The sequence below is a fragment of the Crocuta crocuta genome, unplaced genomic scaffold (assembly GCF_008692635.1).
Source record: "Crocuta crocuta isolate KB4526 unplaced genomic scaffold, BGI_CrCroc_1.0 scaffold53, whole genome shotgun sequence".
Lineage (NCBI taxonomy): Eukaryota > Metazoa > Chordata > Mammalia > Carnivora > Hyaenidae > Crocuta > Crocuta crocuta.
Window position 1 is genome coordinate 917,745 of NW_027529432.1, and position 26,970 is coordinate 944,714.

Consider the following 26,970-nt stretch of genomic DNA (forward strand, 5'->3'; position numbering starts at 1 on the left):
CCTGTTCTACCGGGTGCAGTAAAACAGAGCTCTCCGTGGTGCATCTGGTGGGAAACCCAGGCCCCATTCTGCTTTCACTGTACCGCCATGAACATGCACAAAAAACCCAGAAGGCAGTCACGATGCTGAAAAATGTGCTCAAAAATCACACACCTCAGCATAACATGCAAGGAGAGAGACAGTGTTCTCTTCTTAGAGGGTGCAGTTTCTCATCTATGGGTCACCAGTAACTAGACAGAACCATTTAAGATGTCAAAGAAGTGCTCACCTGAAGCATGGATTTAGGATGAGGCAGATCTTCTCCTTGGTAAATTTTAATATACGCCTTAGGATATAAACATAAAAACAACTGTGAAAACTTTCATTCTGTCACATTCAATCATTCTTTAAGTTTTTAAAAGCCACCATACAACTGCATTTTCCTAAAGACCTAGATCAACACCCAGGAATTAGCAAAAACACAACACACCTTTCAGTGCATGTTAGCATATTTTTAGTTAACTGAGAATGTTCTCAAGCAGCAGGGGCCTACCAAGGCTAGGATCCCCACCAGATCCCCACGCACACTGGCCTCACCACTGCCTGTGGGCACAGTGACCATCCGCCTTGAGGTAGTCGTGTCACATCTAGGTGCCGTCTCCTCCTACTCACAGCAACTTCCTAACCACCTCCTGTCCACCATCTTCCTTGAGGAACAATCTTCCTTTAGCCACAGTAATTACTCCTCTAAGAAAGTGCAAAGAACATCCATTTGGTTCTTAGACCGATACTGCCACCCAGTGGCCCAATCCTGGAAGGACACCGAAGGTTCTGAAAAGGCCTCTCCCCATCTCCCCCAAGAAACTTTCCCCTAAGCTTTAAAATCGTGAAATTCAAGTTAGTTTACAGCCTAGATCAGTTTTACCAAAAGTCAAATATTTTGATAATTAAAATCCATAATTACCTTAAAATACTCCAAGAGCCCCCGACAGGTGACTTTTGAGCCATTGATCTCCTTTTCCATTAAGTTAGCTGGGTTTAATACAAATGGTACGAGGGTCTGCAACTGCTCTTTGAACTCACTGGCAATATCTATTCAGGAGACCACGAAGAAGAAAACAATAAGCAAAGCAGAATCACTCAACCAAGCAGAGCATAAAATGTGACCTTCATAGTCTATTTTAACATCTGCTGGTTGAAAGTGAAGGGAGGGGGTTCTCACTGTGTCTGACACTTTGCTTATGACCGGATTGCAGATGGACCTCTGTCTACTGANAGGGAGAGAGGGGAATCCCAAGCAGGCACTGAACTCTATGATGAGCCCAAACCGGGGCTCGATCTCACAGATGTGAGCTAAAATCAAAGAGTCGGACACTTAACCACCTGAGCCACCCAGGCGCCTAGGAGAGGATTTTCTAAAATAAGACTTTAAAAGCACTTCATAAAATCAAAGGTGAATGAATCCAACCACATTTAAAACTAAGGCACCATAAAAAAAAAAAAATAATGATAAAAAAAGACAAGACACAAGATGGAAGAATATATTGGCAACACATAATCAGCAAAGCTTCATATCTTAAAATACACATACAGGATCTACACATTGCAGACAAAGACAAACCCCATCTAGAACTGAACAACAGGCCTAAGGAGGAATTGCAGAGGAAAGGAAACATGGAAGAAACATGAATGTAAACAAATATATGAAAAGATATTCAATCCCATTAGCAACCAAAAAAACGCAATTTAAGACCATAATGACATTCTATGTCACAAATTTGGCAAAACTAGAAGTCTGAAAATTCCAAACATTGCCAAGGATATGGGTCAATGGGAACTTCTTCATACGCTGATGAAGGGAGCAGAAATTGGAACTATCGCTTTGGAAAACAACATTATCCAGTTGAAGGGAAAATACACAAATTCCGACGTCCAATAAACTTGCTTCCAAAGCACATAGCTTTAGGAAACTCCCATTCATCCATATTTACCAGACTGTCCATGGCAGCACTGTTCATAATAGCAAGAAACTGGAAAAGCTCACATTTTTATTGAGAATAAACTGTGTTATATTCACAGAAGGCACAATTATACACAATGACCCATGACTACATGCAATAATACAGATAATCTCAGAAATAAAACTCATTGAAATGCAAGTTGGCCAGGTACTATTTTTAATAAGTCAAAATTAAAGAAACTTAGCAACAGACTAAGTGATTCAAACACAAGCTTTTTTTTAATTTATTTTAATTCAAGGGTAGAATAAGCAAAATTTAGAATAGTGTTATTTCTGTGTGGGGAGGCAGGGAGCTGGGCCAGGGAAGAAGCACACAAATACAGAAAATAGCACTGGTAATGTTCTAGACAAGAATTAGACAAGGGCAAACTATAGCCCTTGCGGCCAAATACGGGCTGCAAACTATAATCGTAAATAAAGTTTTATTGAAACACAACCATGTCTTCATTTATGCATTGCCTGTGGCTGCTTTCTTGCTACAACAGCGAAGCTGAATAATTGAATGGCCCACAAAACCTACAATATTTACTATCTGGTCCAATACAGAAAAAAACTGCCAATTCTGGTTCTAGATATTAAGTTGGGTAGTAGGTTCATGATGTTCATTATATGATGTATTAAGCCTTACATATATATGTTCTATGTATTCTTTTATATATATAATACTGCTACATTCTTTAGGATACCTCACAGTACACTTAAAAATTTAATGTGGCACATTATTTTAATTTCGTTTCATTCCCGTTATTGGTAGTTAGGCCAAACTTTCTTCCATATTTCCTTTTCCCCTCCTAGGAGCCAGTATCTTGGAATACAATCACTCTTCACAAACTAAACAAATATGCTATTCTTACATGTACTAAATTCTCCAGTCTGTTTGCCTTTTTTCAATACACATGAAATGATTAGGTATTCAAACCTACACCATTTTTCTTTGGCAATTTCTTTTATTCCTCCTAATTTTAAAGAGTCCTTCCCCAATGGCACAAAAACAGACAGATCAATGGAACAGAATAAAGAACCCAGAAATGGACCAATGTATGGCCAACTAATCTTTGACAAAGCAGGAAAGAATATCCAATGGAAAAAAGACAGTCTCTTTAGCAAACGGTGCTGGGAAAACTGGATAGCGACATGCAGAAGAATGAACCCAGACCACTTTCTTACACCATACACAAAAATAAACTCAAAATGTATGAAAGACGTAAATGTAAGACAGGAAGCCCTCAAAATCCTAGAGGAGAAAGCAGGCAAAAACCTCTTTGACCTCAGCTGCAGCAACTTCTTACTCAACATGTCTCCAGAGGCAAGGGAAAGAAAAGCAAAAATGAACTATTGGGACTTCATCAAGATAAAAACCTTCTGCAGAGCAAAGCAAACAATCAACAAAACTAAAAGGCAAACACTGGAATGGGAGAAGATATTTGCAAATGACATATCAGATAAAGGGTTAGTCTCCAAAATCTATAAAGAACTTATCAAACAAAAAACAAATAATCCAATGAAGAAATGGGCAAAAGACATGAATAGACACTTCATCCAGATGGCAAACAGACACATGAAAAAATGTTCAACATCACTCATCATCTGGGAAATACAAATCAAAACCACAATGAGATACCACCTCACACCTGTCAGAACGGCTAACATTAACAACTCAGGCAACAACAGATGTTGGCCAGGATGCAGAGAAAGTGGATCTCTTCCGTGCTGCTGGTGGGAATATAAACTGGTACAGCCACTCTGGAAAACAGTATGGAGGTTCCTCAATAAATTAAAAATGGAACTACCCTACAACCCAGCAATTGCACTACTAGGTATTTACCGAAGGGATATAGGAGGTGTGCTGTTTCAAAGGGGGACATGCACCCCAATGTTTATAGCAGTGCTATCGACAATAGCCAAAGCATGGAAAGAGCCCAAATGTCCATCGACGGATGAATGGATAAAGAAGATGTGGTATATAAACACAATGGAGTATTACTCAGCAAACAAAAAGAATGAAATCTTACCATTTACAACTATATGGATGAAACTGGAGGGTATTACGCTAAGCGAATTTAATCAGTCAGAGAAAGACAAATATCATAGGACTTCATTCATATGAGGAATTGAAGATACTAAACAGATGAACACAAGGGACAGGAAGCAAAAAGAATATAAAAGCAGGGAAGGGGACAAAACATAAGAAACTCTTAAAATATAAAGAACAAACAATGGGTTGCTGGAGGGGTTGTGGGAGGGGGATGAACTAAATGGGTAAGGGGCATTAAGAAATCTACTCCTGGGGCGCCTGGGTGGCTTAGTCGGTTAAGCGTCCGACTTTCGCTTAGGTCATGATCTTGCGGTTCGTGGGTTCGAGCCCCGCGTCGGGCTCTGTGCTGACTGCCAGCTCGGAGCCTGGAGCCTGTTTCAGTCTGTGACTCCCTCTCTCTCTGACCCTCCCCTGCTCACGCTGTCTCTCTCTCTTTCCTAGAAATAAATAAAAAACATTAAAAAAAAAAAAAAAAAAAATCTACTCCTGATATCACTGTTGTACTATATGCTAACTAACTTGGATGTAAATTAAACAATAAATAAATTTTTTAAAAAAAGAGTCCTTCCCCAAGTCCAGAGGTCTAATAAAATTAAAATTTTTCCATGCTTTAATTTTTATAATTTAATTTTGCAATCTATCTAGAATTTATTCATGCCTCTTAAATCAAAAGCTACATGGCCTTTCTCTGTAAACAGTAACAGGTACTTCTTATTTCCATCAATTCACATCCCATCTTTTTTTTTTTTAATTTTTTTTTTTGTTTTATTTATTTTTGAGACATAGCATGAGTGGAGGAGGGGCAGAGAGAGAGAGAGGGAGACACAGAATCTCAAAGAGGCTCCAGGCTCTGAGCTGCCAGCACAGAACCTGATGCGGGGCTCGAACCCATAAACCGTGTGATCATGACCTGAGCCGAAGACAGACGCTTAACCGACTGAGCCACCCAGGCACCCCATATCCCATCCTAAATAAATGATCAATTATAAAACCTCGACATTGAAAAATTTTTTAGGTTTATAAATCTGTCCTACTAAAAAGTAAATTGGTACCAATCTCCCATTCAAATACTCTTCATTCTATATTCTCCTCAGGATGGCGCCAAAGTATGACCTATGCAGAAGTTAGAAAGGGATCAATCCCCATATTATACATTGATTAGTGGCTTAATATATGATAAAGGTGACATTTCAACTGGTGGAGGAAACTGGACTAGTCAATAAATACTATTAGAACAAATGAACAGCCATTCAGAAAATAAGATGAATCTAAACTGGATCATAGTTATAACATCAAAGATGAAACTGCAAAATTTCAAGAAAAAAAGGGACAAAATCCTTTACGACTTGAAGTGAAAAAAGCATAAAATTGTGTGTATACTATACTATTCTGTGTATATGGTATTCATATCTGCTTGCATACTCTAAAGAAAACTCTGGAAACCTACAAAAATGGAAGAGAGACTTCACTGAATTCTAATCCTTTTTGGGATTTTAAACATGTGAATGTATCACGTGTTTCAAAAAAAACCTTTTTTTTTTTTTTTACAGTTTCAACTTTTAACCTGCTGAAAGACTGAGAGCTTCAAAAGTATTTCACTCAAGGAACTGGCACAATCTAGTCGCCATAGACTGTTCTTAAACTCGGGTTTACCCAGATTTAAAGACCCTCAAGCATTAATGCTTCTCTGAAGGTTGTACCAAAATACTAATTTAGACTCCGAATAGACCACAATGGTCTCCTGATACTCTCAAAATCTCATGCTGTCAAAAAAAGACCGTGCCCTACAAACTCTTTGGTTTAATTTCTAGCTAAACAACTCAGTGGTGGGGCACCTGGGTGGCTCAGTCCTCGATTTTGGCTCAGGTCATGATCCCAAAGTCATAGGATCAAGCCCCTAGTCGGGCTCCATGCTGAGCATGCAGCCTGCTTAAGATTCTCATTCTCTCTCTCTCTCTGCCCCTGTAACCTGCTCTTGCTCTCTCTCTAAAACAGACTTAAAAAACACACACACCTCTGTGGTCACTGCATTAAGTCTCTCTGCTCTAGAAAATACAAAGATGACAGTTTTCTTTATGGTGATGACACAGCCATCTGTGTCTGATGAAAGGGATCTCAAAAGTGAGCTAATCTTAGCTCACAGGAAGCAGCAGTTAAGCAGCAATTACAACAAAACTAAGATTGTGTCTGCCAAGTGTTCACCTCTGAATAAAAGGTCATTCTTAAAAAAAATAAAACAAAACAGGGGCACCTGGGTGGCTCCGTCAGTTAAGCAAACAACTTCCACTCAGGTCATGATCTCACAGTTCGTGAGTTCAAGCCCTGCATCGGGCTCTGTTCTGACAGCTCAGAGCCTGGAGCCTGCTTCGGATTCTGTGTTTCCCTCTATCTCTGCCCCTTCCCCACTCACGCTCTCTCTCTCTCAAAAAGGATTAAACATTAAAAATAAATAAAAATAAAACCATTAAAATACTTAAGCTTTTAGGGGAACATATGCAGAAAAACCTTCAGAATGTAGCTCTTATTAAATTTAAATGTTCTACAGTAATTACATTAAGATCCTTTCTAGGGGCGCCTGGGTGGCTGGATCAGTTAAGCTTCTGACTTCAGCTCAGGTTATGATCTCACGGTTTGTGAGTTCGAGCCTCATGTTGGGCTCTGTGCTGACAGCTCAGGGCCTGGAGCCTGCTTTAGTTTTTGTCTCCCTCTCTCTGTCCTTCCCATGCTCACACACTCTCTCTCTCTCTCAAAAATAAAAAACAAACATTAAAAAAAATTGNCCCAAGTTAATGTCTTTTCCAGGTTATATGGAATGGGGCTGCGGGATCTCAAGCAAGTCACTGTATAAGAATATACTTAAGAAAAGACAGCATCTAGGCATTTTCTTTAACTCTGAAAAGTATACCAGCTCTACTTACAGGTCCCCCATAGTAAAGTTTATGTGGTTCTCAACCAAGCACTTGCCAAATACTTCAAGTCACCAACTATTTGCAACTTAGCATCCAAGTTATACTTCACTCAAAACCCTTCAATACCCTGTTTAAAAGATTCCCTAAAATTACAAAATTTCTGTCTCCAAAGCTACGAAATACACAGACCTTTGCAGAGCTAATAAGAATTTTTTTTTGAACAATCCTAATGACTATAGTTCCTGAAATAGACACACAAGGGTGGACTATAAACATATTGTTAAAGTAAAGCAAAAAAGGAATTTTTTTATTTTTCAAATCTTTTCTTAAAAACATAATTATGAATATATATTTTGAAATAAATAGTATCATACACATATGCTACTGTGCAATCTTTTTACATTTAATAATATATCACAGACATCTATGTAAATACGTATAGATCCATCCATCTACCTTAACCTTTTAAAGAACTTTAAGTAACTTCTTAAAAGCTTTTAGAAGTGCAGATGTACTGGGGCGTCTGGGTGGCTCAGTCAGTTAAGAGTTCATCCTGTGCTTGATCTTGGTTCAGGTCATGATCTCACAGTTCATGGGATCAAGCCCTGTATCAGGCTCTGCACTATCAGCCCAACGTTTGGGATTATCTCTCTCCCTCCCTCTAGCTGTCCCTCCTGTGCTCACCCTCTAACTCCCAAAATAAATTAATTAAAATAGTTTTAAAAGTGCGGATGTACTATAATTTCACCAACTCCTCAAAAACACCCATTTGTTTCCAATTATTCCCTATGATATAACGCTACAGTAGTATATATCCTTGTCCATACTTTTTAAAAATTCTTGTTTAATGTTTTATTTATTTTTTGAGAGAGAGAGATAGCATGAGCAGGGGAGGATCAGAGAGAGGGAGATACATACAGAATCCAAAGATAGGCTCCAGGCTCTAAGCTAGCTGTCAGCACAGAGCCCGACACAGGGCTCAAACTCACAAGCTGTGAGATCATGACCTGAGCCAAAGCTGGAAACTCAACTGACTGAGTCACCCAGGCGTCCCCAAATGTGGCTTTCTGAATTGCCATCTAATAGGCTCTGAAGTCTCCTGTGCAGGAAAGCTGCCGACCACATAAAGATATCAGACAGGGACAAACAGAAGACAACACCTCTCATACTCAGTTTCTTTTGCAATATTAAGACTAGCTGGAATGTAAATCTTAAGTTCAACAAGTATATTAATGTTCCTGGATCAAATAAGTCCAAAAAATTGAAAATGATGCATTTTGTGTTTAACATGCGGCTATGAAAAACTTCCACTGCCAAAGTTCTCCAGTTAACGAAACATTATATACCCTCTAAATTATTTCCCTGGGGCACCTGGGTGGCTCAGCTGGTTACGCATCAGACTCCTGGTTTTGGCTCAGGTCACGATCTCAGGGTTCATAAGATGGAGCCCCGTGTAGGGCTCTGCACTGACTCTCTCTGCCCCTCTCTCTCCGCCCCTCCCCCGCTCACACTGTCTCTCTCTCAACATTAAAAAATTTTTTAATAAAAATAAATAATTTTCAGGGTGCCTGGGTGGCTCAGTCGGTTAAGCGTCTGATTTCGGATCAGGTCACGATCTCACGATTAGTGGGTTTGAGCCCCACGTCAGCCTCTGTGCTGACAGCCAGCTCAGAGCCTGGAGGCTGTTTCAGATTCTGTCTCTCTCTCTCTCTCTGACCCTCCCCTGCTCATGCTGTCTCTCTCTCTCTCAGAAATACATAAAACATTAAAAAATTTTTTAAAAAATCAATAATTTTCCCAAAATAAGAGAAGAACTTCTATTTTAGCACAACATGACTCTGAGGCAAAAAGATTCTAGATGTGAATCTCTACCCAACCACTTATTAGCTGAGTACTTTGAGCAAATTACTTAACTTTCCTAAGCCTGTTTCTTCATCCATAAATAACGGAGATACTATCTGCATATGGAACCTCTGGGAGCATTAAGTGCGAAGCAACCACCAGCGCTGGTGCTATGGTCTGAAGGTCTGTGTCCCCCTCAGATTTGGCATGTTGAAATTCTAATCTCTAAAGACAGTGGTATTAGCGGGTGGGGCCTTTGGGAGGCGATCAGGTCCCAAGGGTGTTTATTCACAAGGGAGCCCCTGTGAACAGGACTCGGGTGCTTATACAGAGACCCCACAGGGCTCGCTACCCCTCCCACCACATGAAGGAACAACCAGAAGCCTTACAGCAGGAAGACCACCCTCACCTGCCTGCGCGGGCATTCTGACCTTGGACTTCCACCCTCCAGAGCCATGAGAAATACATTTGTTTTGTTTATAAGCCACCCAGTGTATGGCATTTTGTTAGAGCTGCCCAAACAGACTGACGGTGGGAAGCACAGCTGAGCCTCTAAAACTGGCAGCTGTCTTTATTCCTACTTTACCGGGAACCTGAGAAGTTCAGATATGTTTATAAACAAGAGTGCTAATTTATCACCTGTGTAAACAGAGGGCTAGCCATTAAATGACTCAAAGTCTTAAATGAATAAGGAACAAAAATAAGATAATGGAATCCAAGAGTCCTGACTCTAATTTCTCCAAGCTGCCATCTAGTCAACACTTCCTGACAGTCATACATGACCCAGCTTCATGTTTTGGCGTAATCATAAAGAAGAAAACGAATCGCCGTGCCATGCATCACGTTACCATCCTTTGGGAACTGAATTTTACTTGATAAGTATTAGCCGACCAATGTTTAGTCTTCCTTTATTTTAGCACTGTTATCTTTTTTTTTTTTTTAATTTTTAATGTTTTATTTATTTCTGAGAGAAATAGACAGCATGAGCAGGGGAGGGTCAGAGAGAGAGATACAGAATCTGAAACAGGCTCCAGGCTCCGAGCTGGCTGTCAGCACAGAGGCTGACGTGGGGCTCAAACCCACTAACCGTGAGATCATGACCTGAGCCGAAGTCAGACGCTTAACCGACTAAGCCACCCAGGCACCCCTAGCACTGTTATCTCTTGTAAACCAGTAATTACAACACATCTCTTAGAAAGACATTAATGAATATTACCACCACCATTTCAGATGGAAAATTTAAGGTGCACTTTGACGGTCACAGTATGGCAGATGCAAAAACTAGTCTCTAGCCACCATTCTCTCTGAGAGAACACAGTATTCCTTGTAAGCATCCCCTGGACTCACAACTGACATTTTCTGGCCACTGTTTCTTCCAAAGCTTGAAGCACATGTCTAGAATAACATGACTGGTGACACACCTTTCAATTTCCCATCAAAGTCAGGGCTTGTGGCCACCTGGAGCCCTGGGTGCGGCAGGAGAAAGCAGGTGACGTTGGAGAAGCATGAGTGAATGTGATTTCGGACATTCTGAATTTCTTCATGCTGATGCTCTTTCACCTGTCAATGAAGACCGACAATTTACAAAAGACCGTTTGTGTTTCTACACTAGGAACCACTGGTACAGGGCAAAGGAGAGATGATATCCCAACTCTGATGCATCATAGCAGCCTATGTTTTGTCTAATGAGGAAACTCAGAACGCTAGAAGCACTAAATGCATACATCTGATTAGCCATGGCATGACTCCTAAAGCTACCCAAGAACAGGTACTAAAGACTTTCTTAGAAAAAAAGTATTGTTGGGGTGCCTGCATGGCTCGGTCGGTTGAGCGTCCAACTTCGGCTCAGGTCATGATCTCACAGTTCGTGGGTTCAAGCCCCGTGTCAGGCTCTTGTGCTGACAGCTCAGAGCCTGGAGCCTGCTTCGGATTCTGTGTCTCCCCCTCTCTCTGCCCGTCAGACAGCTCATGCTCTGTCTCTGTTTCTCAATAATAAATAAATGTTAAAAATAATTACAAAAAAGAGTATTGTACAATACTGAGGAAGAACAAGGGAAGGGTTGGCTTGCGGGCAGGAGGAAGATCTAACTAGCTAGTAGCGACTGACAGAGGACTCTTGTATTTTAATTTTGGAGAACAGGCTAAGCCGGTTTATATCTACCCCAAAACAAGCAAGAATTGTGAATAAGAACAACAGAACAAGAGTTCTGAATATGACATTCTAAATGCACACGGAAAGCCTGGTGTAAAACGTGAAACGGAAATTACAATCAAAGCCTGGGCTTTTGCCGGAGTCCCTCTCTGCAATCTCTATGCATTATGTACCCAGGCTCTGTGCTCTTACACAAATACTATTAGTGTGCCGATATTTGAAAGTATTTAACACACCGAAAAGTTCTATAAATCTGCTTTAAATACAATAGTGAAAGGCAAATGAGAAAGTTATCAAGACGTGTAGGTAATTCCTCAGAAGATTTCAGTTCTACTTACCTGTAGACGCTTATCCAAAAAGGACATTCCTCCCTGTAGTCCATAGTTGTATTCATAAGGGAAACTCCAGTCTCGAACCAAAAACATCAGTGTCTATTTAGGAAAAGGGCAGAACATATCACAAGGCTGCATAAATGCATAGCAATTGAAATACTTTTTTGTATAATACCAGCTGCTTCAATGGGGGCAAGAAAATATGAAGGATTTATGTCTTCTGTAAAGTCTTAGAAACCTTAAAAATACTAGAAGGACACGCAGAAGCCAAATGTGAGGGGAGCCCGGGGGGCTCAGTTGGTTGGGCATCCGACTCTTGATTTCAGCTCAGGTCACGATCTCACGGTTCATGAAATCGAGCCCCATGTCAGACTCTGTGCTGACAGTGTGAGGCCTGCTTGGAATTCTCGCTCTCAAATAAACATTTTAAAAAATATATTTAAAAAAACAAAATAAACGTGAGGTCACTATATCTGTTTTTGTTCTCATGGGTCAGTAAGAGCAGAAGGAAGAAATTGATGAGAAGACGTCAAATCTAGGGCCGGGCTACAAAGACAAGTATAAAGAACGTGGTAAAGGACAAGAAAACACGGTAGCAGCTAATCATAGAATCAGATCTACTTTTAATGTTAGGAAAACTGAACATTAAAAAAAATTTTTTTAAACACAAACAGGGCGCCTGGGTGGCTCAGTCAATTAAATGTCCAACTTCAGCTCAGGTCACGATCTCAGAGCTTGTGAATTCGAGCCCCACATCGGGCCCTGTGCTGACAGCTCAGAGCCTGGAGCCTGCTTTGGATTCTGGGTCTCCCTCTCTCTCTGCCCCTCCCCTGCTTGTAGTCTGCCTCGGTCTCTCTCAAAAATAAACATTAAAAAAAAATTTTTTTTTAAAGAAAGGAAAGCTAAATTAAGAATAATACTTAAAGCCCCTCTAATCTCACTAAGGTTACTATGCATTCTCATCCTCATGAAACGATTAACTAAAGCCGGGGCCAGAAAACCTTTTCATATAAGATCTGGGAGTAAGTATTTTAGACTGCTATAATAACCAGCAGCTGTGGACAAGTGACTATAATTGTGTTCCAATAAAACTTTATCTGAAACTTAAATGTCAGTGTCCACAGCTAAGGTACAGGTCATGAAATATTATTCCTCTTTTGATTTCAATCATTTAATAATAAAAGAACCATTCCTAACTGACAGGTCATACAAAAACAGGCAGCTAGCCTGATCTGGCCTGTGGCCTGCAGTGGGCTGATCTCTGAACTGAAACACAGACAAGTTACATTACAGTTAACATTCTACCTGGAAGGGTTTTTGGAAAATTTCATCCATTGCCAGACGACCATATTCCGTGAAGAGCTTTAAAAAAGAAAAGTCAATGGTTTATTAGGCAAAATTATTTTAAAGTATTTCTATGGTTATTCTTTAGCAAAGAATTCATTTAACAGACTCAATGAATACTATTTATATAAGACCAAAGTTCTACAGCTTCAAAAGCTCAGAGAGCCACGAATCTTCCAACAATCTGTTATCCCTGTCTCACATCCTGTATCCCAATTCATCAGCAAAAGCCAGAATCCGACCGCTCACAGCTTCTGTGTGGCTTGGAATATCACACAGCTTCCTTACCGGCCTCCCTGCCTCACCCTTCTCCGCCCCCCAGACCTACTCTGAATACAGCAGCCACGGTGGGTCTGCTCTGGGAAGGTTAGGTAGATCGCATCATGCCTCTGCTTAAAACCCTCCAACCTAATCGTGTAAAAGCCGGCCCCTAACAGTGAGATCTGGCTACACTGGCCCTCCTTGTTCTTCCTCAACCACACTGGGCACACACTGCCTCAGGGCCTTTGTTCTGACTCCCTCCACCTGTAATGTTCTCCCCCCAAATAACTACACAATCAGCTCCCTCACTTTTTATAGTTTTACTCAAATGGCTCCTTCCCAAAGAAGCCTTGCAGACCATCTATCTAAGAGGATTACAAGTTTCCCCACAATTCTTCCTACCCCGTGTCTTTTTAATAGTCTTCCTTAACCCATCTCACTATGTGACACACTACACCTTTACTTATTTTGATAGTGCCTGCCTTCACTATTAGCGTATACACTCCAGGAGGGCAGGAATGTTTGCCTGTTCCGTGCACGGTCCCTCTGGCAGTGGGAGGACAGTGGGGCCAGGAGCATATATGCTGGGCAAACGACCAAATGAACAAGTTCTCTATGGTCAGGGTTTACACGTCCGTTCATCTCTATGTCCTTATGAAGGTCTGCACTAAAAGTGCAAGCAAAATGGGGGCACCTGGGTGGCTCAGTCTGTTAAGCCTCCAACTCCTGACTTCACCTCTTGTCATGATCTCACAATTGAGACTGAGCCCCACGTCTGCACTGACAATGCAGAGCCTGCTTGGGATTTCTCTCTCCCTCTCTCTCTGCCCCTCCCCTGCTCACATTCTCTCTCTCTCTCTCTCAAAACAAATAAACTTAAAAAAAAAAAGTATAACAAAATGAAGTTTAGAAGTTATAAACCCACATGACAAAGAAGATGAGAAATGATATGGCAGCAAAAAAGAGTTATCAAAAATACTCTGGAACGAAAACCGGCAAATGAAAACGATCTCAAGTGTTGGCTTTCTCTCCCTTAAGTTGTTTGTGACAGACAGGGGCCAACAAGAAATAAGCGCATTTTCTGAGCAGAATCCCTGAAAGGCTAGGAAGTGAGCAGCACCAGTCACCAAGAAGGAGGGGCGAGGGAATGGGACAAACAACTAAACAAACAGTTGAAAGTCTTTGGAGAGAACACCTCTTGGAGCGCCTATACTCACAGATCCCGCTTCCTCCCGGCGCACCAAATCCTCTTCCTGCCCACGGAAGATGGGAAGTATACTGTCTGGAGGGGATAAACTAGAAAGAATTTAGACTTTGATACCAACTCAGCCAAGAGGAGTAAGTCCCCTACCTTACTGGAAACAGGCACTTGAGTCAAGATCTACGTACTGAACAGTGAAGACTCCTTAGCCTCTCACCCAGCTGGGGCCTCAGTAAGCTTCTACCCCCTCAGGCAGGGGTTTAAAGGCTTCTCTGGGGAAACTGATAGGCCAAGAACAGTCTGCAAATACAGACATTCAGGGCTTGCGACAAAATATCCAAGTAATCTTGCTCAGTCACCTCACTGTGATCCAGACCAGTGCACGAGGCTCACCCTCTTACCAAAGGTCCCGGTCAGATTTTTAATAGCTCATCTTAAATGCACCAGCCCTTTGAGACAAGCTTCTAGAAGGAAAGACAAAAACTGGTGTCCTTTAATTCTAGAACATCATCTTACAGTATTCCTTTTATAATTTCTTTCCTCCAGTTTCTCCGTTATCTTTTATTAAAATGCCTGTCATTATTAACAGGTGCCACGTCTCCTGAACTGATGCTCAATGTTTCCTTTGTTGCGGTGCCCTCCTGTCCTCCCTCTCCTCCCCCTCTCCCTCTCCTCTCTTCTTCCCTCTTTTTCCTCCTCTCCCCTCCCCTCCCCCACCTTAACCCCCCACGCTTCTCTCTCTGCTTCACTTCCTCCCTCTGGTCTGATTTCCGCTCTGTTCTTTCATTCAACCTGCCAGCGAGATCTGGCGTCTAACTTCTTCTCTACAAAACTTTCCATTTTTGCTGTCATAGCTTTAATTTCCAGGAGCTTTTGTTTTCTGAATGTTGCTTCTTAACAGCATCCAGTTTTTTTCTTGGTTGCAACAGCTGCAACATTTTATCTTTCTGAGGATATGTATTTAAAAGAATGAAGAAAAAGCCCACACTAAGGTACATTACCATGAAAATTCATGCCAAGAATAAGAAGATCTTAAAAGCTTCAGAGAGAGAAAGGTCACATACAAAGGATCAGGAATCAGATGGTGTGGGACTTCAGCAGCAGCACTGGCAGCTGGAAGGCAATGAGGCAACGCCCTCAATTCTAAAAGAAAATTATTTCTATCCTATCATTAACTCTAGGATAAAATTAAAATATTTCAGACTTACATGAACTCAAAAAAGTTATCTGCTATGCATCCATTCTATCCTTTCTCAGAAAAGCTAGTGGAGAATGTCTAGAATTAAGGAGAGAATAAACACCACCACCAACAACAACAAAGGAGATAATAAACAAATAACAGGTTAAATAGGATCCAACTGCAAAAAGAACTGAAAAAAATTCCCAGGCCCTGATTTCAAGCTATACTACTTCGAGCTATATTAATGTTTTGTAATCAAAAAATTGTATGGTATTGGTATAAAAACAGACACACAGATCAATGGAACAGAACAGCTCTCTGTTCTCCCAGAAATAAACACATATAGATGGTCAACTAACTTTATGACAAAGAAGCCAAGAATAATACACTGAGGAAAAGACAGTCTCTTCAACAAATGGTGCTGGAAAAACTGGACAGCCACTTGCAAAAGAATAACAGTGGACCACCATCTTACACCATACACAAAAATTAACTCAAAATGGATCAAAGACTTTTAAACCTGAAACCTGAAGCCCTAACACTCTTAGAAGAAAACATAGGTGGTAAGCTCCTTGACGTCAGTCTCGACAATTTTTTGGATTTGACAACAAAAGCAAAGGCAGCAAGTGGGACAACATCAAATAAACAGCTGCACAGGAACTAGGAAAAGACTAACAAAATGAAAAAGCAACCTACCAAATGAGAGAAAATAATTTAAAATCACATATCAGGTAAGGGGTTAATAATCAAAGCATACAAAGAATTCAGGGCACCAGAGTGGCTCAGACAGTTAAGTGTCTGACTCTCAATTTAAGCTCAGGTCCCAATCTCATCGTTTATGGGTTTTTTAACAGCTTGGGATTCATTCTCTCTCTTTCTCTCTCCCTCCTCGCTCCCCCGCATGCACATGTTCTCTCAAAATAAATAAAAATAAACATTTAAGGGGCCCCTGCTGGGTGGCTCAGGTCATGATCTCATGGTTTGGGAATTCAAGCCCCGCACTGGGTTCTCTGCTGTCAGTGCAGAGTCACTTCAGATCCTCTGTCTCTCTCTCTCTCTGTCCTTCCCCCACTAGTGTACAGGCATATGCTCTCAAAAATAAATAAACATTAAATTTTTTAAAAAAGAAATAACCACTTTTAAAAATTAAAAAATTAAATTTAAAATTTTTTAAATAAAAAAATGCATATAACTCAACAGCCAACTAAAACAAAAAGAAAACACAAAAAACACACACCCACAAAAAAACTACAATCCAATTAGAAAATGGGCAGAGGATCTATACAGACATTTTTCCAAAGAAGAGACACTGATACACAGTAAGTGAAGTTAAAATGAAAAAATGACAAATGTAAATGAAACTTCTCTATGATCTAGCAATTCTACTTCTGGGTACTTTTCTGAAGAAAACGAAAACAGTAACTCAAAAAGACACATGCACCCCATGGTCAATGCAGCTTTAGTGACAACAGCCAAGATATGGAAGCAACCTAAGTGACCACCCATGTTTGAATGGATACAAAAAAAGGTACAAAATTCAGTGGAATATTATTCACCATAAAAAAGGCAACCTTGCTGTCTCCAACAACATGGATGGGCCTTGTAGGCACTGCACTAAGTTTTACTAAGACAGAGAAAGACAAACACCATGTGATCTCACTTACATGTGGAATCTGGAAAAAATAAATTTAAAAACAAACAAGCATATGGCTACAAAGGTGGAGTAAGGGTAGGGGGCAAGAAAGTGAAGGGGGTTAAAAAGTATAAACTTCCAGGGGCACCTGGCTGGCTCAGCTGGTAGAGCATGCGACTCTTGATCTCAGGGTTATGAGTTGGAGCCCCACATTGGGAATAGAGATTACTTAAAAATCTTTATAAAAAAGAAGTATAAACTTCCAGCCATAAAATACATGTCATGGAGAAGGAACGTACAACATGGTGACTATAGTTAAGAATATGGCATTATATATTTAAAAGTTGCAAAGAAAGTAGATCATACATGTTTTCATCACGAGGGAAAAAACTAAAATTTTAAATTTTAAATAAAAAAAGAAAAAGAAATTGCCAGTGGGACAGCTGTGCACCAGGCCTAAAGGAAGCAGTCCAAGGAGAGAAGAGCACTGAGACCAGGATGATGCCTCCCCAAGGGGTGAGGGAGTGTGGGGGTGTATGTAGATCACACTGAGAGGTTTTAGGAGTCCATCCCTTGAAATATATTAGTGATAAGCACACAGAACACTAAACTAACAACAACAAAAGACAGGTAATTCATTACAAGAAATGCAATCATAATTCACAAGAAACCTCAGTGATTAAAAAAAAAAACATATAAATATACCCATATAATAAGGCAAATACAAATACCTTTTTAGTCAAAAGTTGTGACCTAACTATTGGAAGATGAGGGGAAGGAAGCTGTAGGTGAGGCCGGGAGAGGGCTAAAGATGCTAAATCCTAAATCTGCACAAGAAGCTAGGACTATTTCAATTGTAAAAATCCAGAAGGAACAGTAGAAGCATGTTCTATAGGGGCGCCTGGGTGGCTTAGTCGGTTAAGCGTCCGACTTTCGCTTGGGTCATGATCTCGCGGTTCGTGGGTTCGAGCCCCGCGTCGGGCTCTGTGCTGACTGCCAGCTCGGAGCCTGGAGCCTGTTTCAGTCTGTGACTCCCTCTCTCTCTGACCCTCCCCTGCTCACGCTGTCTCTCTCTCTCTCTCTCCTAGAAATAAGTAAAACATTAAAAAAAAATTAAAAAAAAAAAAAAGAAGCATGTTCTATAAACATTTAGAAGCAAATAGCAGAAGGGGCGCCTGGGTGGCTCAGCTGGTTAAGCGTCCGACTTCAGCTCAGGTCATGACCTTACGGTTTGTGGGTTCGAGCCCCGTGTCGGGCTCTGTGCTGACTGCCAGCTCAGAGCCTGGAGCCTGTTTCAGATTCTGTGTCTCCCTCTCTCTCTGACCCTCCCCTGCTCATGCTGTCTGTCTCTCTCAGAAATAAATAAAAAATTAAAAAAAAAAAAGAAGCAAATAGCAGAAGACACAGCCCAGAGTACAAGTGGTTGCCTCTGGATAAAGAACTAGGAGATCAAAGAATGTTCTTTTTCATCATGAACACTATGATTCTACTGACTTTTATACTGTGCGTGTGTATGTGTGTATACGTTATTTTGTGTGTATATATTATATACATTACTTTGTTAAAACAATAAAACGATGCTTAAGAAAAAGAAATCATCTAAAACATATAAAATACTACATATAAACAAGACGAAAACATACATACAAAACTGTACAAAACCCATGATCTCTCCTATCTGTAATTCTGAAATCTAACAAGCTATAAAAATCACCCAAGTTAGGTGGCAAATTCATTTGGAGAAAAACCTGCCCTGAACTGATGTGAGGCTTTTTCTAAGCTTTATTTGTCCCATTTCATCTATCAGACATGCCTTTCACTGCAGAAATGCTATCATGTTTCCTTAGGCGGTATCACCTGAACATCCATTTCTGTCCTCGACCTCATGCTTACATGCACCATATTAATCTAAAATCTATAAAATTTCAAATTCCAAAACACGTGTAGTCTCAAAGGGTTTGCATAAAGTGTGTAGTCACGTGTTACATATTTTCTACAGGGACAGATATGTGCTTACAAAGAAAAAGAACAGAAAGGATATATTCATACATGATCTATGGTGAAGGGGGGCTTCAGTCTATCCAAAGTGTGCAATTTTTTGCAAGAACATCATCATTATTTTTAGAACAACATCATTCCTAATGTCGTAAGGAATACACTTAACTTTTAAAAATACAGAAACTTCTACAGTGACAGATATTGTATTACTAATTTGTAGAGCTAAATTCGGCCTCTACGAAGAAGGCATAGAGTGAAGACAGNCAGAGGGAAAGCCCGAGCCCCCGCAAAAGCTGAGCATCAGCAGGACCTAAATGCCTCGCTGATGTCATGGTTAAGCCTCCTTCTGTCACACTTCCCAGTCCCTGCCACTGGCCTCCTTGCTGTTCCTCGATTCTCCCAAGCACCCTCCACCTCAGGTCCTCTTGCTGCCCTGTCTCCTACACCACAACTCCCCGCTCCCCCACCCCCCACCCCAGGTACAGCTGCAGAACTTACTTGCCCACTTTCTAGGGTTCTGTGCTCAACTCAGTAAGGCTTTGCCTGATCACCCAGCAGTATCAGGGCAGGACTGCTGTGAGCCAAATCCTTTCCCCCACTGTTCCACCTATTGCTATAACTACTCAGCTGTAAAATTTTTCTTAGTCTTAAAACTTTTAAATGATACATTATGACATTAAGACTTTTACGATGAATATATACCTGTAGCTGTTGAAGATCATCTTCCTGAATGTTCTGGGACAAATTATAAATCTAGAAAACAAAAATCCAGATTGATACCACTCTCGCTTACTTGAAAGGAACCCCAAATAAGCAAAAGCACTGAACAGAAGCTTTGTACAACTAAAGGTATACGTAGCAGTACCCAAGGTCTGTCCAAACAGTAATACTATCTGTCTTTTGGAAAACGATGCATCTAAGGTTGAAATCACATAATTCTTCCTTTACTGCTTAAAAAACAGTTTTCCTAAGTTCTTACCAAATCTCCAGTTCCTGTGTGTTGTAATTAACGTAATTTCAATTTCCACTTTTCTCACTTTTCTTGGAGAATTATACATATACTTACAACCAAAATAGAAAAACAGTTTAAGCTCCTTTTTGAGTTTGTAAGAGCTTAACTTCTATCTGTAGTCTAAAAAGAACATTTACACATCACCTAAGGATTCTGATAACAGAACAATAACTGAAAACAGATATACTCCATTTATCTTACTTCCTCTGCAAACTTTTATCCTAGTTGAGTGGTGTTACCTGAACAGAACTGGTCATGGTGCTTAGAGCGAAGATGGTGGCACAGTCCTTCACGGTGGACTGACTGTCAAATGCCCCCTGGGTATCCATCAAAACGACTGCCACCTAAGAGAAAGGAAAAGACCAACAAAACAAGTTAAGAATGAGAAAGGGAAAAATGCAAAAAAGAAATTGAAAAGTACAAGTGACATGTAAATGAGGCTTTGGCACTTGTTCGTAAATTGCACAGAACAGTAGTTATTTAGGTGCTCTGTCTTGATCAGAGACTTTTCCTGGAGACTATCTACCCTGACCTGATGAGATGATATTAAACAAAGGCCTAAAGAGCAATACATATGGAAGGGAAAAGTCCCCCGCCAATTAAGAGTCAAATGTTGGGGACCCTGGGTGGCTCAGTCAGTTGAGTGTCCAACTTCGGCCCAGATCATGATCTCCCAGTCCATGAGTTTGAGCCCTGCATCGGGCTCTGTGCTGACAGCTGAGAGCCTGAAGCCTGCTTTGGATTGTGTCTCCCTCTCTCTACCCCTCCCCCAGCTCATGCTCTCTCTCTGTCTCTCAAAAATGAATAAACATTAATTTAAAAAAAAAGAGAGTCAAATGTTAAAACCAATTAGCTTACCTATGAAGCCAGTCACTCAGACATTTTTATTCACAAAAATGATAATATTATTATTTTATATAACTTCTATATCAGGTTCAAGTAATCACATTCTATATTTTTGAGTTTATTTTCACATACCCAACCCACTACTACTGTGGTAGAAGAGATATGATATAAATCCACACAAAAGAAAGTACTACGCATAAGGATAAAAATCAAACCAAATGAAGTTTCTGGCCTCAATACACTGAAACCTAATGACAGACATAAAGGCTTTGTCCTTTCCATACTTACTCATTTTGTGAAAAGGATACGGTCAAACTAAGTAATCAACACTAATTATAGCTGAAACAAAAGAATATCTACACACAAAAGGATCCCTACCTCACATCACTTATAAAAATTAACTCAAAATGGATGAAAAACCTAAATGTAAAAACTAAAACCACAAAACCCTTAGAAGTAAACAGAGGTGCTTCCAAGATCTTTGTGATCTTGGATTAAGCAAAGGTTTCTTAAATATGACACATAAAGCACAAGCAAATAAAGAAAAAAATATACAAATTGGATTTCATCAAAATTTAAAACTTCTGCACATCAAGAGACACTATTAAGAAAATTAAAAGATAACCTATGGAATGAAAGAAAGAAACTGCAAATTATCTATGTTGATGAGGATCAAGTATCCAATATATATAAAGAACAATTCAACAATAAAAAGACAAATGATCCAACTAACAAGTGAATTTGATTTGAATAGATATTTCTCCCAAGAAAATATATAAGTGGCTAGTAAGTACAGAAAAATATTCTCAACATCATTAGTCATCATGGAAACACAAATGCAAAGCAAAGTCACAATGAACCAAAATAAAAAGCTTTTGAACAAATGGAATTTTTAATTTTTATATTAAAAAGAAAAAAGCTCCTGCACAACAAAGGAAACAACCAAAAAAACACAAAGGCACTACTGAATAAGAAAAGATATTTACAAATGATATATCCAATAAAGGGTTAATATCTAAAATATATAAAGAACTTATTTACCTCAACACTAAAAGGTAAATACTGATTAAAAAGTGGTTAGAGAGGGGGGTGCCTGGGTCGCTCAGTCGGTAAAGCGTCCGACTTCAGCTCAGGTCATGATCTCACAGTTCGTGGGTTCGAGACCCGCGTCGGGCTCTGTGCTGACAGCTCAGAGTCTGGACCCTGCTTCAGATTCTGTGTGTGTTTCTCTCTCTCTGCTTCTCCCCCGCTCACGGTCTGTCTCTCTTTCTCTTTCAAAAATAAATAAACATTAAAAATTAAAAAAAACAAAAACAGAACCCTATGCACTGTTGGTGGAAAAGTAAACTGGTGTAACCACTATGGAAAACAGTATGGAAGTTCCTCAAAAATTAAAAATAAGAAATAACAAGTATTCATGAGGATGTGGACAAAAAGAGCCCTCATGCACTTCTGGCAAGAATGTAAACTGGTATAGCCAATCCAGAAAACAGTATGGAGGTTCCTTAAAAACCTCCACCTGTATGGCTCAGTGGGTTAGGTGTCTGACTCTTGGTTTCGGCTCAGGTCATAATCTCACAGTTCATGGTTCGAGCCCTGTCAGGCTCCATGCTGACCATGCAGAGTCTGCTTGGGATTCTCTCTCTCTGCGCCTTCCCCACTTACACACGCTATCTCTATCAAAATAAATCATATCTTTTTTTAAAAAGTAAAAATAGAACTACCATATGATCCAGCAATTCCTCTTCTAGGCATCTACCTAAAAGAATTCAAATCAGTATCTCAAGATATATCCACTCCCATGGTCATTGCTTCTGTGGTCATAGACCAATGAATGAATACAGAAAATGTGGTATCTACCTACAATGGAATACTACTGAGTCTTAAAAAGGAAAGAATCCTGCCCTACACAACATGGATGAACCCAGAGGATATGGAGATAAGCCAGTGACAGAAGGACAAATACTGCCCGCTTCCACTTACATGAGGCATCTAAAATAGTCAAACTCAGAGAAAGAGAACAGAATGGTGGTTGGCAGAGGAGAAGGCTAAATGGGAGTTGCTTAATGGGTATAAAGTTTCAGTTACACATGATGGACAATTTCTCGAAATCTACTACACGGCATACTGCCTACCGTTAATGATACTATATTATGCACTTACAATTCTAAGAGGGTAGATCTCATGTTAAAGGCTCCTAACCACAGTAAAATAAGGAAAAAGAAAACCTAGGTTTACACAAAAACCTGTACATGAATGCTCATGGTAGCATTACTCATAATAGCCACAAAGTAAAAATAACCCAAATATCCTTCAAATGATGAAAAGTGTGACACGTCCGTACCACAGAGTATTACTCAGCCATGAAAAGAAACGGAGCACTGATGATGCTACCCCGTGGATGGGGCCAGAGGGCCCTGCACTGGGTGTGGGGAGAGGCCAGACGCAAAGACCACAGGGACTCCATCTGTAGGAAACGCTGAGAGTAAGCAGATCCACGGGGAAGGAAAGCAGAGCAGGAGCGGCCTGGTGCTGTGAAAAGAGGGAAATGGGGGAGTGACTGCTAACGAGTACTAGGTGTCTTTTTGGGGTGATGAAAATGTTCTGGAATTAGACATTGGTGCTACTTGCACAGCCTCTTGAGTATATAAAAAACTGCTGAATTGTACACATTTTAACAAAATATTTATTTTGAGAGAGAGCGAGCAAGTAAGCAGGAGAGAGGCAGATAGAGCGGGACAGACAGAACCCCAAGCAGACTCCGTGCTGTCAGTGCAGAGCCTGACATGCGGCTCAAGCTCATGAACCGAGAGACCGTGAGCTGAGCAGAAATCAAGAGGCGAGCACTTAACCAACTGAGCCACGCAGGGGCCCCTGACTTATATAGTTTTAAAAGATGAGGGGCGCCTGGGTGGCTTAGTCGGTTAAGCGTCCGACTTTCACTTAGGTCATGATCTCGCGGTTAGTGGGTTCGAGCCCCGCGTCGGGCTCTGTGCTGACTGCCAGCTCAGAGCCTGGAGCCTGTTTCAGTCTGTGACTCCCTCTCTCTCTGACCCTCCCCCTGCTCACGCTGGCTTTCTCTCTCTCCTAGAAATAAATAAAAATCTTTAAAAAAAAAAAAAGAAGAGCAATGCCTACTACATTAAAAAAAAAGATGAAATTTATGATATGTGAATTATGTCTCAATAAAAAAAGAGTTCATCGTGGCACATGTTACAAAAAGAAAAATAAGGCAATTAAGGGAAACAAGAGGAAATGCTAAAGAGAAGCTCTTGAGGCACAGGTCATACGTACACTCAGATAAAGTGCTGGACGTCTGGGGGAGATGGCACTCTCGTATCACGTAGTGAAACGGTAAACTGTCACAAGCATGGTCCAGAACAATTTCGCAGTTGCTAGAAAAGGGGAAATGGGCACTCACACCTAGCCGTTCCACTCCAAGGTGGCTCTAATGTTCGGGACCAGAACCCAGAGAAAGAAATATATTTAACATCATGACTAAATACATTACACACATACATAAGGCTGAAACTAAATTTGTATGCACACTGCACTCTGATACTTTCTGCTCTGTTCTAGTGCTTTCTTTTTAAATACTGGTCATGAGCCAATAAATTGATTTCTCTACCCTTAATGGGTAGTGGACAGAGTTCAAAAACTGTAGCCTGAAGTCATGCTTACACAGTTACTCAAAGAGAGATTTATCAGATTGTTCACTGTAGCAAGGATTATAAAATTTTTTAATTTTTTCAAATTAATTTTTAAAAAGGAGACAATCTAAATGGGTTTCACTTAATTTAATGGAGTAGGTAAATAGACAAAATAAAATAATACATATTCATGTGATTACCACAAAATAGTTAAAAAGAATAAACTGGAGCTACATATTTAAAAGTAGATTTTCAATTAAAACGTACAAATAAATGATCTACTTCTTTAGCCAGATAAGTGCTAAGCTAAAATCTCATCAAGTATATTTAAAAATTTTTTTTAATGTTTTATTTATTTTTGAGAGAGAGTGAAAGAGAGAGACAGCGAGCAGCGGAGGGTCAGAAAGAGAGACACAGAATCCAAAGACCGGCTCCAGGCTCTGAGCTAGCTGTCAGCACAGAGCCTGACGCGGGGTTCGAACCCACGAACCGTGAGATCATGACCTGAGCCGAAGTCAGACGCTTAACTAACTGAGCCACCCAGGCACCCCTCACCAACTATATTTAAAAGTAAGACAATCATGGAGCACCTACATGGCTCTATTTCTGTCCCTCAAAAATGAATAAAAGTTAAAAAAAAAAAAAGAAAGAAAGACAATCATGTGAAACTTTGATTTGGGAAACTTCTAAACAACTGCTTCTTGGCATGGCACTTATCCATTATTTGTTGAAAGCATTCATGACCCTGCTGAAGGTCCAAACATAATGGTTTTAAAAAGAGCAGGATGGGGCGCCTGGGTGGCTTAGTCGGTTAAGCGTCCGACTTTCGCTTAGGTCATGATCTCGCGGTTTGTGGGTTCGAGCCCTGCGTCAGGCTCTGTGCTGACTGCCAGCTCAGAGCCTGGAGCCTATTTCAGAGTCTGTGTCTCCCTCTCTCTCTGACCCTCCCCTGCTCACGCTGTCTCTCTCTCTCTCTCTTTCCTAGAAATAAATAAAAATATTAAAAAAAAAAAAAAGAGCAGGAAACACGACATCAAGGCATCCCTACACACGTGTTAGGATTGCCAAAATCAAGACGACTGACATCAAATGCTGACAAGGATGTGGAACATCAGGAAACTTTCACCATTGCTCAAAAACAGTGCAAAATGACACAGCAACTTTGGAAGACAGTTTGGCAGTTGCTCACAAAACTAAACATCACCTTACACACAATCCAACAACCACGCTCCTTGGTATTTACTCAAATGAGCTGAAACCTGCTCACAAATGCTTACAGCAGCTTTATTCATAATTGCCAAAACTTGGGGGGAGGGGTACAGCTCAGGGGTACAGCATTTGACTGCATAACTGCCAACACTTGGAAGCAAACAAGATGTTCTTCAGTAGGCGAACAGATACACTGCGGTGCATCCATATAATGGAATATTATTCAGCAATAAAAAGAAATGGGCTATCAAGCCATTAAAAAATGTGAGAAACCATGAAAGTACATTGCTAAGGGAAAGAAGCCAATCAAAAAAGGCTATAGACTGTACGATGCCAAGTATACGACATTCCAGAAAAGGCAAAACTATGGAGACAGTAAGATCAGAGGTTGGTAGTTCTGGGAGGAGGAGGAGGGGGAGGGAGGGGGAAGAGGCAGGAACAAACAGGTGGAGCACAGAGGATCTGTCAGAGCAGTACACCTATTCTGTCTGATACAATAATGGTAGCTGCATATCAGTACATGTTTACCAAAACCCACAGAATGTAGAACACAAAGAGGGCACCCAATGTAAACTGTGGGCTTTAGTTAATAGCGATGTATCAACATTGGTTCATTAATTATAACAATTGCATCAAACTAATACAAGATATAAATAATAGGGGGAAACAGGCTGAGGGGAGGGGGTGTGAGAAGTCAGCAGTTTCTGATCATTTTCCCATAAACCTAAAATCACCCTAAAAAAATAAAGTCTATTTGGGGCACCTCGGTGGCTCAGTCGGTTAAACATCTGACTTTGGCTCAGGTCATGATCTCATGGTTCGTGACTTTGAGCCCCATGTCAGGCTCTGTGCTGACAGCTCAGAGCCTGGAGCCTGCTTTCGGATTATGTGACTCCCTCTCTCTCTCTCTGCCTCTCCCCTGCTCATGCTCTGTCTCTCTCTCCCTCTCTCTCTCTCTGTCAAAACTAAATAAACATTTAAAAAAAATTAAAAAAAGGGGCACCTGGGTGGCTCAGTTGGTTAAGCGTCCAACTTCGGCTCAGGTCAGATCTCATGGTTCATGGGTTCGAGCCCCGCATCGGGCTCTGTGCTGACAGCTCAGAGCCTGGAGCCTGTTTCAGATTCTGTGTCTTCCTCTCTCTCTGCCCCTCCCCCACTCATGCTCTGTCTCTCTGTCTCAAAAATAAACTATAAAAAAATTTTAAAGAAAAAAATAAAAAAATAAAAAGATTCTATCCTTCTGCCCCTCTTCCCCACTCATGCGCTCTCTCTAAAATAAAATAATAATAATATAATAATAATAATAAATAAATAGGGGCACATGGGTGGCTCAGTCACTTTAGAATCTGACTCTTGAGGGGCACCTG

The 26,970-nt window shown here is 40.6% G+C and overlaps 1 protein-coding gene across 2 annotated transcripts in view; it reads right to left on the bottom strand.

The window, feature by feature from the left end:
• ATL3 (atlastin GTPase 3) overlaps positions 1 to 26,970 on the bottom strand; it is a 48,942-nt gene that overhangs the window by 6,956 nt on the left and 15,016 nt on the right. For both annotated transcript variants that reach the window (XM_077759694.1, XM_077759695.1), the window contains exons 4-10: positions 20,138 to 20,242; positions 19,589 to 19,639; positions 12,575 to 12,631; positions 11,276 to 11,368; positions 10,207 to 10,345; positions 944 to 1,071; positions 269 to 325 (exon numbers count right to left, since the gene is read on the bottom strand). In XM_077759694.1, coding sequence (XP_077615820.1) covers positions 269 to 325; positions 944 to 1,071; positions 10,207 to 10,345; positions 11,276 to 11,368; positions 12,575 to 12,631; positions 19,589 to 19,639; positions 20,138 to 20,242 — 630 coding nt within the window. The remainder of the gene's footprint in view (positions 1 to 268; positions 326 to 943; positions 1,072 to 10,206; positions 10,346 to 11,275; positions 11,369 to 12,574; positions 12,632 to 19,588; positions 19,640 to 20,137; positions 20,243 to 26,970) is intronic.